We start from the raw sequence: 13,966 nt of genomic DNA, 5'->3' as shown, positions 1-13,966 counted from the left end.
GCAGACGGGGCACAGGCTGCACTGGGGCAGTGCCGCGGCACACAAGGGGTGGCCATTGCCCGCCGGAGTGCCCGCGCTTTGACCTTTATGGCTCTGAGAGCGAGGTCGGTGGCAAAGCGCATTTCCTGCAGCACATCGGGGTCCGGACTACCCAGGTGCAGTTCTTTAAGTGCCTTGGCTTGGTGGACCTGCAGGAGAGCCATGACATGCAGGGCGGAGGCGGCCTGTCCAGTGGCACTGTAGCCTTTGGAGGTCAGCGACGACGTCATCCTACAGGCCTTGAAGGGGAATATCGGGCGATCCCGCTAGGTGGCGGAGTTCTCGGGGCACAGGTGGAGTGAGAGCGAACGAGTGAGGAGGCCGGTTCCGGGCAGTAAAAAGGCGCCCTCCACGACCTCTGTGTCAGACGCCTGAACGCTCTCCGATGCAGCGGCAACGTCATCATCCAACTCCGGGGGCTCAAGGGAGAATGCGGGCTGGCCGTGAGGAAGCAAGCGAGCATGCCGGGGGCGAGGGATCATGGGGATTTTTATTGCTCTTTTGTGAGTGAAAACTAACTCTTTTAGAGGGGAAAATACTCTTTTAGAAGTAAGCACTCTTTTAGACATAAGCGCTGTCGAAGCGCCCAGGGGCGTCGACTGCACAGCGTGCAGAGAAGGAGAAAGCCGCTGGTAACACGCCGTAGGTCCAACAGCAGTGCTCTGCCAACAGAGGTGAGTGGAACAGTAGTGAAATTCAACTTGCTGCTGCACAACTGCTCGGCAAACAATCTGACTGACAGACGCACCCTTTATATGGGTATTCCCTTTATACCCGTATGTCCGTGTGCGGAACATGCTAATTCTGTCTGCCAATTTCTCATTGGCCTTTTCTCAAGTTCAGAGGTACGCGAGCCTATCAAGAAAGACCCCTTGTGTCACCACATTCGACACAATGTCGAGTGAGTGACAGAAGGGGAACTGTGTTTTTGTTGTAATCATTTTCAGTTATTAGGAGCTCTGTTTCTTTGCTCTTTGGGGGACATTGAGGTGGAATGTGTCCATTTAAAACTGATAAATAGTGTCAAGCGTGGATTGATTGCTCAGCTTTGTTTTAGTCTTAACTTTCCTTAGGGAGATTTACCAGGCATGCTGGCTCATTTAATAGATGAGGGAAGTCCCTTAAACAAGCACACACCTCAAAGTATTCCAGTCACCATGCCAAACATTTTCCACATGCCCACCCAGACTATTTTTCATTCATCTCCCTATTCTCGTGTTCCAGCTATTTTCTTCATTTTACTGTCATTTATTTATGATTTGTGTTCAGCCTTGTTTTCTTAAGTTAAGCCCCTGATGTAACAAAATGAGATGTTTATGTGGGATTACTACATGCTTGTCATCATTTACTCATCCTCATGTTGTTCCACACCCATGAATTTCTTCTGTGGAACACAAAAAGAGATGTTAGGAAGAATGTTAACCTCAGTCATCATTCACTTCTATTGAATGGAAAAAAGATGCATTACAAGTAAGTGGTGGTAACTGAAGGTAACAATCTGCTATTTGCACACTACAGAAGAAAGTCTTATGGGTTTTGAACAGCATGAGGGTGAGTAAATGTTGACAGAACTTTATTTCTGGTGGAATTATCCTTTTAAGTGTTTGTGCATGTAGAGAGAGCATGTTTGTTTGTGTTTGTGTTTGTGTGTGTGTGTGTGTGTGTGAGCGTGTATTTATCACTTTTATCACATAAAAAGTGATATATTTATCACATAAGGATAGTAAAACCCGAAATTTTTGACCTTGTGGGGACATTTTGTCGGTCCCCATGAGGAAAACAGCTTATAAATCATACTAAATTATGTTTTTTGAAAATGTAAAAATGCAGAATGTTTTCTGTGAGGTTTAGGTTTAGGGGTAGGGTTAGGTTTAGGGGATAGAATATAAAGTTTGTACAGTATAAAAACCATTATGTCTATGGAAAGTCCCCATAAAACATGGAAACACAACGTGTGTGTGTGTGTGTGTGTGTGTGTGTGTGTGTGTGTGTGTGTGTGTGTGTGTGTGTGTGTATGTGTGCGTGTATTTATCACTTTGTGGGGACCAAATGTCCCCATAAGGATAGTAAAACCGAAATTTTTGACCTTGTGGGGACATTTTGTCGGTCCCCATGAGGAAAACAGCTTATAAATCATACTAAATTATGTTTTTTGAAAAGGTAAAAATGCAGAAAGTTTTCTGTGAGGGTTAGGTTTAGGGGTAGGGTTAGGTTTAGGGGATAGAATATAAAGTTTGTACAGTATAAAAACCATTATGTCTATGGAAAGTCCCCATAAAACATGGAAACACAACAGTGTGTGTGTGTGTGTGTGTGTGTGTGTGTGTGTGTGTGTGTGTGTGTGTGTGTGTGTGTGTGTGTGTGTGTGTGTGTGTGTGAAAGAGTGAGTGTGAATGAGTGCTAGACACCTCATAATTTCACAGGTTTGTAGTTATTATTTTTTGTTATGTTTTCATTCCCTAAACATTTTTGTTTCCTCCACACTTGGTCTCCCAGCCATATTTCCCCCATCATCTATGTCAACTGCCGTGGCAGTACGCTGGCAGCTCTCTCCCTGCTCATGTTCCTCCACGTCCATTCATTAAAACCGGCTATCCCAGGGACCCTAGCAATGGACCTGTAAGTACTAGTCATGAGTAATAGCTGCAAGGTATTGTGCTTTTAGAAGATCGTAGGATTAGTGTTAGATATTATTGCAAGAGTGCTGATATACTTTTCTTCCACTGCTAATGTTTATTTTTTTGCCCTGAAAATAATGTTTCCTTTTTAAACATAAATTTAAAGTTTCTCTACCTCTCTTAAAAATTTTAAATGTGTCATTATTAGGGATGGGTGATATATTCACATTCCGTGCTCCTGAAATGTACTTTTTCTGGTGATATAAAATTAAGCAACATCATAAATATCACAATGATTTAATGATTTTGTTTGGTCATTAAGTTACCTAAAGACATGCTAGACTAGTTTGCAATCCTTCATTGTTAAGACAGAGATGTTTTAATTGTGTCTCTGATCAGTAGTAAAAAGAATTTTGTTTCATTTCAATAAATCTGTTCAAAAAACTTATTCAGCTATTCTTTTGCATCATCATTGAAAAATCCAGTGACAATTTGCATATATATAAAAAAATATGAAATAAATATTAAATTACAATTTTTTTTTAAATCTATTAAAATAATTAAATAATAATTTAAATAAAATCTTCATTTAAAATAATACAAAATCAAATTATTGTCCAAAAATATATGTAGTTAATTATTGCTGTTTATTAGCATTTATTGATATACTGTATTGGTGTATATAAATGAAAATTATTAAATATCTGTCTTTCTTGATTTAAGTGTGAAAGACATACTTTGATTATTTTTAACTAGATTTTACCATATTTGTCTTCTTGCAGTACACATTTTGAATTTACTTGGCTTCAGTGACTGTTTGATTGAAATTATGGTTTCTCTGATTAAAAAAAAATCACACTTTTAAGCAATTTCAGAGAAACTTACATTAATATACAACAAGAAATACATATTCAAAAAGATGAAAAATGTTGATTTATATATTAGCTACTGTTTATCACCCAGCCCTAGTCATTATCATTTTGTTTTTACAGTTTTTTTATGTTGTTGTTCCAGATATAGTCAAATGATAGAATGCTGCCAATGCTTGTTCTCAGAGTTTAATGTGTGACATGAAAATATGATCATATTCTTTATACATAACATATAGAGACAGTATTCTGTATTTGGTATATTTAAGCTCCATTTGTGTGAGAATAGCAGCAACTTGCCAATGTTCACACATTCACTGCACTATTGATGTCAATCACCAGCTGCCTTAATGTTCCCTTTATAAACTCTCTCTTCATCTTTCTTTCATCAACATGATTTTAATGTTGTTCCCTCATAATTTCCACCTCCTTTGTCTCTTCCTCCTCTCCTCTCTCTCCTCAAGCAGTGTAAGGTACCGTCTTTGAAAAAGAAGCAGGTACTGAATCCTTCTAGACTCGGCTTAAGTTCTGCTGCTCTGCTGATGCTGCCCCTCATCACACGCCTTCGCTAACACACTTATACTCTCTAGAGCTCTGAACACTCACACCCCAGCATGCACAATGTGAAAATACATATGTTCACACTAGGGATGTGTCAGGGTGTTCGGCTAATCGACTAGTCATCTAACAACTGACTCATCGATTAGTGAGGTCGACTACTAACATTAATATTTTTAGTGGTGGTGGTTTTAATGGAAGACTCAATTCTCAAATGTATTAAGAGACAACTTCTTGGAGAATGTTTTTGCGTGATTATAACTAGCTGTGTTTGCAGTGAATAGCAGTCAGCAAAGTTAAACCCTCTGCAAGAAGATTTGTCTCTTTAATGCTTTATGTTTAATGTTTTTATGTGCTGCGGTTACAGTAATCAAAGAACTAATCAAAAATTATATCCCTTTAAAACGTGTTAGATCAAGGTCATGTGAACATAGCAGATCTTAATTACACATTATCTTTAACACCGACTAGTTGTTCAAACAACCAATCGATTATGAAAAATTTTAGTTTTGTACATCCCTAGTTGACAAACAGTGGGGAAGGAGGAAGTAAGGGGTTTTAAGTTGAGGTTAGATGCCGAATGTAAAGTAAAAAGTAAAAGGTCAGTGAACAACAGTGCTCACTAATTAGATGTTACCTCATAGATATACAATGGCCCCAAAGATTATTTCAACATTTTAGTCCATATGTAGGTGTATGAATGTCTTAACATTAACAAAATATGCCAAATGAATCAAATATAAAAAAATATGTTTAACAAAATATATATTATACTATACATTTTTTCAAATAAAACAATAGATCTGGTTGTCACACTTACAGGTAATGTGATAAACTATGACTATGGTTGCTCTGCTAGGACATCTGTGTGAACTTGAGGGGAACTGATGTCGTACATCTGCTAAAAATCACCTTTGCACCAGGTGATTAGATGTAATTGCAAATATGGCTCAGAAAATTTATGTTCTAAGAAAATCTGTAGCATAATTTGATTGAAATATCACTTGGTTTGATGTTTTATCTAATGCTTTGAAATTCAAATATTTTAAGTGTGGCTTAAATGCCCAAATGTGTCCAAATACTTTTTGGGGTCACTGTAACTGCTGACGTGCAACATAATTTAGATGGTCACAAATCAAACTTGGCTCCTTCTCCTTCCCCAGACTTCTCTCTTTCCTCTGCCACATGTTCCAGAAAGATCTTTCAAGCTTATCTCCTCATGAGATTACAAAGTCCAATCTTTGTCCTATCTGTACCCTTTTAGTTGCAGTGTTGCATTTGTTTCAGTGATGCCTTTTTACGCAAATCCATTGAAATAATTAGCTTCTCACACAGCTTGGCCTGGATGCTAAACTTTTTGGGTATACTGTCAAAGATAAATATGAAAAAGAACTTTAAAAAGTAAAGAACACAGGTGCCACTTTTCCTTAGTGGAGTACTGTATTTATAGTCCATGTAGTGAGGTCAAAACTTTTGGTTTAGTTAAAATTGGACATTGCTATTTGAAAGCTGCATAATACTAAATGTTAAGCGATATGGTGATGGATGCAACACTCCATTACTAACAAACTGAGAGTGCAACTACTTGTATTCTTAATACGTTATTTTGTTGACGTAGTATAGGCCTTTTTGAAATCCTAATAATTGCAATACTGTCAAAATGCATTACTTACTTTCCTCTGCAGTCCAACCTCTTTTGATCCCTTGCTTTCTTGAATTTTAATTCAAGGCCTTTCCAACCCCTTGGGTAGTTTGGATTCTTTTCTAACAATCCGCATGGTATTTGAAATCCCTCGTGTTAGCAGTCTTCAGAGAATTCGGAGATCTTATTATGCACACTGTTCTGATGTAGTTTAGTGGTAGTAATGGTTATGTATGGTCTGTTGTATGTATCAGGGTTCTGCTTCTGTGGTGTCAGGGACCCCATCAATTCTACTTGGCTCAATGAGCACAGATGCTGTGTGCGAACGTGTCAGAATTATTGAAGGCATTGACCAGAGCATGATGGCTCAGTATACTGCCACCATTAAGAAGGTAAGATGTGCATATATGTACAGTAAGTGTACATTGAGAACAATATCGTACAAGATTGTTTTGCACTACATTCTCATTTTTTATTTCTCAGGCTAACGTAAATGGTCGAGTTCTGTCTCAATGTAACCTTGATGAGCTTAAGAAAGAGATGAACATGAATTTTGGAGATTGGCAGCTGTTCAGGACAACAGTAAGTAGTTTTTCCTTTTCTTTTTTTTATACCATTTTGTTGTTCAGTTGTTTTGTTGTTTATACTAAATCTATATGCCCATTATTCAGAAAAGCATGTCTGTCCTTATTTTGAAACTTTTGGATTTAGTTCAGAGAGGCTATTTTAAATGTTGCTTAATTTCCAAAATTGTATTCCAAATGCAGTTTGCAACATTATTATAATACTAGGGCAGTCAATATAACACGTAGAGGTGGGACAAATTATCAATATGTTAAAGTATCGTGATATTTTTCCTTATGATATTGTATTGATATTTGCATTCCAAAAATCTATATTATAATTAACTTTTTCCACATTAACATTATAGTGATGGGAAAGTTTTTCTCTTTGCCAAATCAATCTATGAATTAATTCCCTTAGAAGGTGCAGTTATCATGCTTTACACATAACCATTGTTCCTTACTAGCATTTATTATGATTTTACAGTAGTAACATTAACTGAGGTATTTTGACAAAAATGTTAGTATCATAGAAAATAGGCTAACCTTTTTGATAAAATCTATTATACTTTTGTTTGTTGAAACTGTGTTGTAATAAATAATGGGTTTAAAGTGTTTAGGCTACTATTTTATTCATAAATACTATAATTTATTTTTAGAAAGACTAGCTACATTGACCTAACCACAGAAATAGGTAGCCATTATGGTCTTATATGCTTATGGCTTTGTATTGTACATAGACACTGTATTAGGAAATAAACTGGCATTGTTTTGTAAACTGGCACATTTATATTAATTTAACAATGCATTTGGTGATTTTGAATTTTTTCTCTTAAGTCCGATGAAGACAAATGAGAAACATTGTGTGAAATATTGCAATATATCGTAGTTTTGAATCGCAATACTCCAAAAATAAAGAATCGCAATAATATTGTATCGTGACCTAAATATCGATATTGTATTGTATCACCAGTTACCTTGTGATTCCCACCCCTAATAACAGGTTCATTTAGTGTGGGTAATTTAATAAAAATTGTGTGTAAAAAAAAAAATAGCGTAATTATTCATGCCACTTGACCGCACATACATGCTGTAATAAGGAATGTTCCTACCATTGGTGCAATTAAAATATGTACCACCTTCATGTTTTTGCGAATCTGTGGCAGTAGAGGGCAGTAAGCACATCCACACTGTGAAGGAAATGAGCATAGTCTTCATGCCAGGATCTCGAGACACATTTTTGTTTTAGTTTGAAACTGCGTTTTACTTGACACATCGTACTAAAAACACAGCGTTTATGACTAAAGACACTGAAAACTACTGAGACCAACCAAAGCAAAGGCCAAAGTATACTTCAGTTTTCCTTTACTGATCGAACTGCGTACAGTCTGCACGGCCCAGTTTTTCTCAGCATGTGAACATTCCTTGTCTCTGCGCATCGTTTGTGCATGTGCCTGCCATTGACTGCGCTAAAAGTGTATCACAAAACAGTTGTAGTGCGCATGCCTCGAACACGTATACTTTGAAAGGCTGAACTCAACTGTGTGCGAGACAATCTGGCATGTGAAAACAAAGTATACCCGAGCTTAAAGACCCTCTTGAATGCATCCATCTAATGCTTGAGTACATAGACCAACAGTAAAAAATAGGCCAATAAAATATTCAATGATATGGAAATAAAACAAACATTCAGTAAATTTTTGCATTTGGCATATGCTTTTATGTAAAGCAACTTACAGTGCATTCATGCTATACATTATATCAGTATGAGTGTTCCATGTGAATCGAACCCATGATCTTGGCATTATTAGCATCATGCTCTATCATTTGAGCTTCATAATTGAGCCACATAATACAAAAAAAACTCAATGTTCACACTGCAAATAAAATATTTTTGCCTTGTATTCCTTGTAAAAATATCTTGATGTCCTGAAAACAAGAACAATTTACTTGAGATGCCAAATGATGAAAGATCAGAGGAATGTAATACAATTTTGTGAGGTTTATGCTTAAAACAAGAAAGAAAAAAAATTATTCAGATGGGATAAGAAAAATTTATGTGTTTTTCCTTTATTCATTTTTTATTCTTACCCCATTGGCAAATGTGTATAAGCGGGTTAGGTATAAGGTATAAGTGGCACAAAATGTTTATAACTGAAAACAAGACCTAAAATCTTAAACTTTTGTAATTTTGGATGTTTAGATTAGTTAGTTAATGTAGTTTTACTGGAAACTAGAAAATACTAAGAAAATTATTTTTTGCAGTGCAAAAAAACATCTATATTTTGAGGTGCTCAACTAGCCACTGTCAAATTGTGGTTTATTTTAGATATTCCGACAAGGACACATTCTATTGCTAAATGTAAACTGGCAGATACTAGTCTAATGGAGGGGGTGTTACGCAGGTGATGGAGCTCCGTCATGTGGAGAGCCAGATCCTGCATGAGGAGGCTCCAAGTGAGCAGGGCAGCAGCATGGGTGGCCTTGTGGAGCCTTGCAGGCGTACTGGAGCATCCATTCACAGAGGAGCCACCGGTAACCCGGACACCTCACCCATGTACAACTTCAGCATCAGTTTCGAGGAGCTCAGTAATGTGGGCGTGGATGAGCCTCCAAGGCACGCCAACCCCACATGGATGGTAAGCAATTTTTTCCCAGGATCTTGTAAGACTTCTTTCAGAGATTTATTTGGGTATAATATTAGGTATTCCACTATCTTTCGCCCTCTGTAGGCCACCAATCACCGTACGCCTAGCATGTCCAGCCTGAACTCTCAGGAGTCCTCCAATGAAATTTGTAAACTAACAGATAAGCAGCAGGCAGAGTACCGCAATGCCTACCAGGAATACATTGCCTCAATGGCTCAGCTTGAGGTAGGTATGGAGAAGCCAGGCCAGCACACTAACCCTGAGGACAAGAGGAAAGATGGTGACCAGGATGGGCGCAAATCTGTTTCAAAACGAGGGAGCAGCAAGTCAGCAACAGATAATACAGACTACGCTTCAGCAGACACTTTAGATCCCATAACCGAAGAAGACGAGAAGGTTGATCATGGGTCATCAAAGTCGGTACTGGGACGCAAGACCTCTGGAGAGAAGGTGAGCCTCTTTCAGGGTGCCGATCTGAAGTTGAAGGCTGCTGGTGGTTTACGCTACCAGAAACTGACCAGTGATGATGAAGAGTCAGAGGAGTCTGACAATGCCCCTCTGCTTAAAGATGGAAATAAACCTGAGTCTAAAGCCTCTGATGTTAGTGATCGATCTTTGACGAAAGGTAAGGATTACCTTTCAGACAAGAAGGATTCATCTGACTCAGGTGTCCGTTCCAATGAAAGCTCACCCAACCATTCTCTACAAGATGAAGAGGCCGACCTGTCCCAGTCTGAGAGGGCTAACCTAATCGAGCTGGATGAGGAGAATTCAGCCAGAAAGAGAGGACTGCCCAGTAGTTTGAGTGGCCTCCAAGACCCAGCTATCACCCGCATGTCCATCTGCTCAGAGGATCAGTGCAGTCTACTGGCCAGCAGCCCTGAGGAGAGCTGGCCATCGTCCAAGAGCTACAACCTCAACCGAACACCCAGCAACACCACCCTCAATAACAACACCAACACCCAACAAGGAAACAATGTTCGCCACCCCACCGATAGCTCCAACACCACCTCAACAACCAACACTGGCAGTGATGTAATCATAACTCCTGGTTCCAGCACCACTTCCACCACCACCCAAAATGAGAACGTCCGTGTGGTGCATCTGAAGAGAGGGCTTAACCCTGGAGATCCTACTGAGATCCTCAAAGTGTCCTCTGAGACAGTCACCTTCGGAGAGGAGCGAGAGAGCATCCTGTAGGCAACATTTGGATCTATCAGTGTCTGGTCTTTTTAGGCTAATTAATGTTCTCTATTGTGGTGTAATGCTTAAATATGTGTAATGGTTTAGTGTAGTTAAATTGGTGTTTTATTCACATAGTCCATCACCTTGTTATTCATCATCAGTCATAGTTAAGTGCCATTTCCATACAGTATTAATGGCTCAATCACTTATACAAGTCAGCCTCGCTAAATGTAGTTGAATAGACAAACTAAACCATGCCTATAAAGCATTTCGGGATCTCACATAGTACAAGTTTCTGTAGTGTCTCCCAAAAGAATAAAATGGTAACTAATCTAAAGGCATTCAGAGCCATCAAACACTACACAAACTTTGAATATAAGCAGTCATTCTCAAAGTAAATATGGCTTGGAAATGTGCTGTATTAAATTGTGTTTATTGCATGCTTGTACTAGAGTTACAGTAGTAAGCAGTGACAAGCATGTGTCAGACTGCACTGAGGATTAAATTAGGCGGTAGGAACTGCATGCCCTTAAGATTAGTCTTTAGCAGTTAACTGTACTTTTGACAAATGTCTTTAAATGTAAAATGTGTGTTGTGACACTTGTCTTCTAGATGGAATTAAATAAACACACATTGGCCACCTGCATCCTTCTTGAGTCTTTTTTTAAGTGGAACATGTATTGAAATCAATCTTTTGCTCTTCTATGCTAACGGTTTGCTATGAGTAAACTTATTTTAGTACCGCGAATTACAGATGGATGGCACTAGTAGCTCGGGCATTACAATTATGAGATCCCACACCCTGAACCGAGTGGCATTTGCAAAACAAAACAAACTCAATAACGTGAGAGTACCTTAACAGCCACTGAATGTTTAGTTATATGAAAATGGAAAAAATACACAAAAACATGACACCAACATAATACATAGCATTTAATTATGTATAAAAGTGCAATTTATGTTATAATTATAAAATTTCTGTAATATTATAAACACCACACTTCCAGCAGAAAGAGAAAATGGTAGACTTGACAGCCTGTGAGCCTGGGACGGAGATGTTCAAATGCGTGTTTGTTTTGCACAACACCTTAACATACTTTTGCAGCAAAAATCCTGTATATTGCTCGCTTAATTACATTATTCCTTTTCCATTTCTCCATTCTTTTTTAATCTTCCTTTGGAAGAAAGAATATAAAGTTCGTAGTAAGCTCAGAAACTTTTCATGTCCATTTAAGGGTAATCCCTGTCATTCAAGACGAAGTCCAGGCGAACGACACCGGACACAAAAAAAATAACACAAAAAGGCCCTGTTTTTGCTCCATGACCGAAACACCTGCAAAAGATTGGAAGAGAGAGAGAGGCTTGTTTAGAGAAGGCAAAAGGACAGAGATGCTGGCAGATTGGCATCAGGGAGGAAGCCGCAGGACTTCCTCCCTGATGTTCAACATAAGATCATATTTTTGATCTTATGTGGAACTATCAAGCTCAGTGTAGAAGAACATCCAACTTACTATGTCAACGAGATAACGCCATGAGGTCTTCTGTGTTAACATCTCTTTGAGGGAGACTGGGCTGTTAATTAAGAGAGGCAAACAATTATTTCCACAGTAGCAGCCAGCAAAAACTGCATTTAACTTTTGTTCTCTTATACTCATTACTGCTGAGATTACAGTACAGAATTATATTTATATATATATATATATATATATATATATATATATATATATATATATATATATATATATATATATATATATATATATATTCTGTCATCAGTAGGCCCTATTTGCATCACATTGCATTTTCCTGTATTTCAAATCTTATTTTATATAAAAATTAAAAAATCTAAACACATTATGTTTAATTTTCATTATTAGCCTACTTTAAATTACCACTGTGAAATGTATTCTACAACTTTCTTACCTGGAAAGAGATGATGCTGATATCAGCGCCGAGTGATTTGACAGTCTTTTGTGGGGGGGCCTGTCCGAGCGGGTTCTGTTCCAGTGCGATCTGAAGATCCAGAATGTAATCTATGACGTGCTGCAAGATCTCCATTTTACTCACGCTCTTGTTCTGCGGTAGACTAGGCACGAGCTCCTTCAACCTGCTGTAGCAGTTATTCATGTTGTACAGTAGACTGAGCTGGTCGTCCAAGGGGGTCTTGATCCGCGAGATGCCAAGAGTATTATGCTCCGAAAAATATAAAGCAGGTTTCCTTATAGACCGCACAGGACTGACCGCCTTCATAGTGAATATACTGATGTTCTTATTTAATTTTACTGCATGCGATTCTCCCACAGCTCTGTGCTCAAAACCTTACCCAAGCTTGTTGTCAGTGCGTTTATTTAGCAACCGAGCTGGGTTTGTTATAAGGGATAAAGAATTACGCGGATTGGTCAATAAAGTGACGTCCCTCTGTGAACCGCGGCGTCAACATTGGCCAAATTTGCGGCACGTGAGAAACCTCCCACATCCTCGGCATTCTTTCCTCGCGCTGAGTATCTGAGCAACTGTGTGCAGATACTGACAATATAACATCCAGTTCCTTTTCATAGTATTCAATTACAGAACGTGTTGTTTTTGCAAGGGATACATATTTGCATTGTCTCACAACTCTAAAAAAAAATACAAAATTATATTGCATTCAGATTTTGTTGCATTTGTTAAAAAAGATTGTATCTAATTAAAAGCATATTTCACCCAAAAAATATAATTCTCTCATAATTTACTCACCCTCATAACATCCCAGATGTGAATGGATTTGATTGTTTTGCAGAAGGCAAACAAAGATTTTTAGAAGAATATTTCAGCTCTGTAGGTCCTCACAATGCAAGTTAATACCAAAATTATTAAGCTCCATGAAGCACATAAAGGCAGCATAAAAGTAACCCATAAGACTCCGGTGGTTAAATCCATGTCCTCAGAAGTGATATGATAGGTGTGGGTGACAAACAGATCAAAATGTAAGTCCTTTTTTACTATAAATTCTCCTCCCTGCCCAGTAGGTGGCGATATGTATGAAGAATGCAAATCACCATAAACAAAAGAAGAATGTGAAAGTGGAGATTTATAGTAAAAGAAGAAGAAAAAAAAAAAGACTTAAACATTGATCTTCTCACCCTCACCTATTACATTGCTTCTGAAGATGTATATTTAACCACTGCAGTCTTATGGATTATGTTTACGCTGCCTTTTTTGTGCTTTTTTGGGCCTTCAAAATGTTGGTACCCATTCACTTGCACTGAATGGACCTACAGAGCTGATATATTCTTCTTAAAAATGCTGTGTTCAGCAGAAGAAAGTCATACACATCTGGGATGGCATAAGGTTTAATAAATGATGATAGTGTTTTTATTTTTGGGTTAAATATCCCTTTAAGTGCTTTAAAAAGCGGAAGTTTATTTCTTATTTATTACATTTTTTTACCTGACACGGCATCTAATAAACACGTCTCCTGTGCCAGATGCTGAAAAATGGGTCAACCTCAATTTAAATTCAGCTCAGTTTTCTGAGGATAAACAATTTTTATTTTGTTTCACAACAGTGAGAAAATTGACATTATTTTCAATTTGTTTCAATTAGTAATTAGCAATGTGATTACTTTCCAACAAAATAATCAGTAAAGTAATCTGATTACAGTTTTTAGTAGTAGTTTAGTCATTTTTAGTGGATTACTTTTTAGTAATTTACCCAACACTGTTTGTATCACCAGTGACACTTAAAAAAATTATTTGGTGTCAGTCACACTAATCAGACTAAAATCCATAAATCAAACTATTAAATAATTTTAATTATCACATAATTATTAAACACCAATAACACCAATGACATATTTAAATTA

At 37.7% G+C, this 13,966-nt stretch overlaps 2 protein-coding genes across 9 annotated transcripts in view; one reads left to right on the top strand and one right to left on the bottom strand.

Annotated features, from left to right (window-relative positions):
* Positions 1-10,762, top strand: part of kidins220b (kinase D-interacting substrate 220b) — a 36,149-nt gene extending 25,387 nt beyond the window's left edge. For 4 of the 8 annotated variants that reach the window (XM_052095760.1, XM_052095758.1, XM_052095759.1 and 1 more), the window contains exons 25-30: positions 2,536-2,658; positions 3,991-4,023; positions 5,981-6,118; positions 6,210-6,308; positions 8,695-8,928; positions 9,022-10,762. In XM_052095760.1, the coding sequence (XP_051951720.1) occupies positions 2,536-2,658; positions 3,991-4,023; positions 5,981-6,118; positions 6,210-6,308; positions 8,695-8,928; positions 9,022-10,137 (1,743 nt within the window). In that variant the 3' untranslated portion in view covers positions 10,138-10,762. The remainder of the gene's footprint in view (positions 1-2,535; positions 2,659-3,990; positions 4,024-5,980; positions 6,119-6,209; positions 6,309-8,694; positions 8,929-9,021) is intronic. The other 4 variants (XM_052095763.1, XM_052095762.1, XM_052095757.1 and 1 more) reach the window with 3 other exon arrangements.
* Positions 10,763-11,034: 272 nt separating this feature from the next.
* On the bottom strand, positions 11,035-12,451 carry id2b (inhibitor of DNA binding 2b). Its single transcript, XM_052096407.1, has 3 exons — positions 12,046-12,451; positions 11,634-11,694; positions 11,035-11,455 (listed from the first exon to the last, which is right to left on the bottom strand). The coding sequence occupies exons 1-2, from the start codon at positions 12,370-12,372 to the stop codon at positions 11,638-11,640; spliced, it is 384 nt and encodes a 127-aa protein (XP_051952367.1). The 5' UTR covers positions 12,373-12,451; the 3' UTR covers positions 11,035-11,455; positions 11,634-11,637.
* Between the last annotated feature and the right edge of the window lie 1,515 nt (positions 12,452-13,966).

This window comes from Xyrauchen texanus, chromosome 28 (assembly GCF_025860055.1).
Source record: "Xyrauchen texanus isolate HMW12.3.18 chromosome 28, RBS_HiC_50CHRs, whole genome shotgun sequence".
Classification (NCBI taxonomy): domain Eukaryota; kingdom Metazoa; phylum Chordata; class Actinopteri; order Cypriniformes; family Catostomidae; genus Xyrauchen; species Xyrauchen texanus.
Note: the sequence above shows the minus strand (reverse complement) of the source record. Positions and strands in the feature narration are given on the sequence as shown.

What these genes read in the sequence shown, in the direction of transcription:
- id2b (XM_052096407.1), bottom strand. Translation starts at nt 12,372, where the DNA reads ATGAAGGCGGTCAGTCCTGTGCGGTCTATAAGGAAACCTGCTTTATAT. An exon ending in TCAGCATCATCTCTTTCCAG is followed by an intron (nt 11,695 to 12,045) that starts GTAAGAAAGTTG and finishes CTTAATTAACAG; the next exon opens with CCCAGTCTCCCTCAAAGAGA.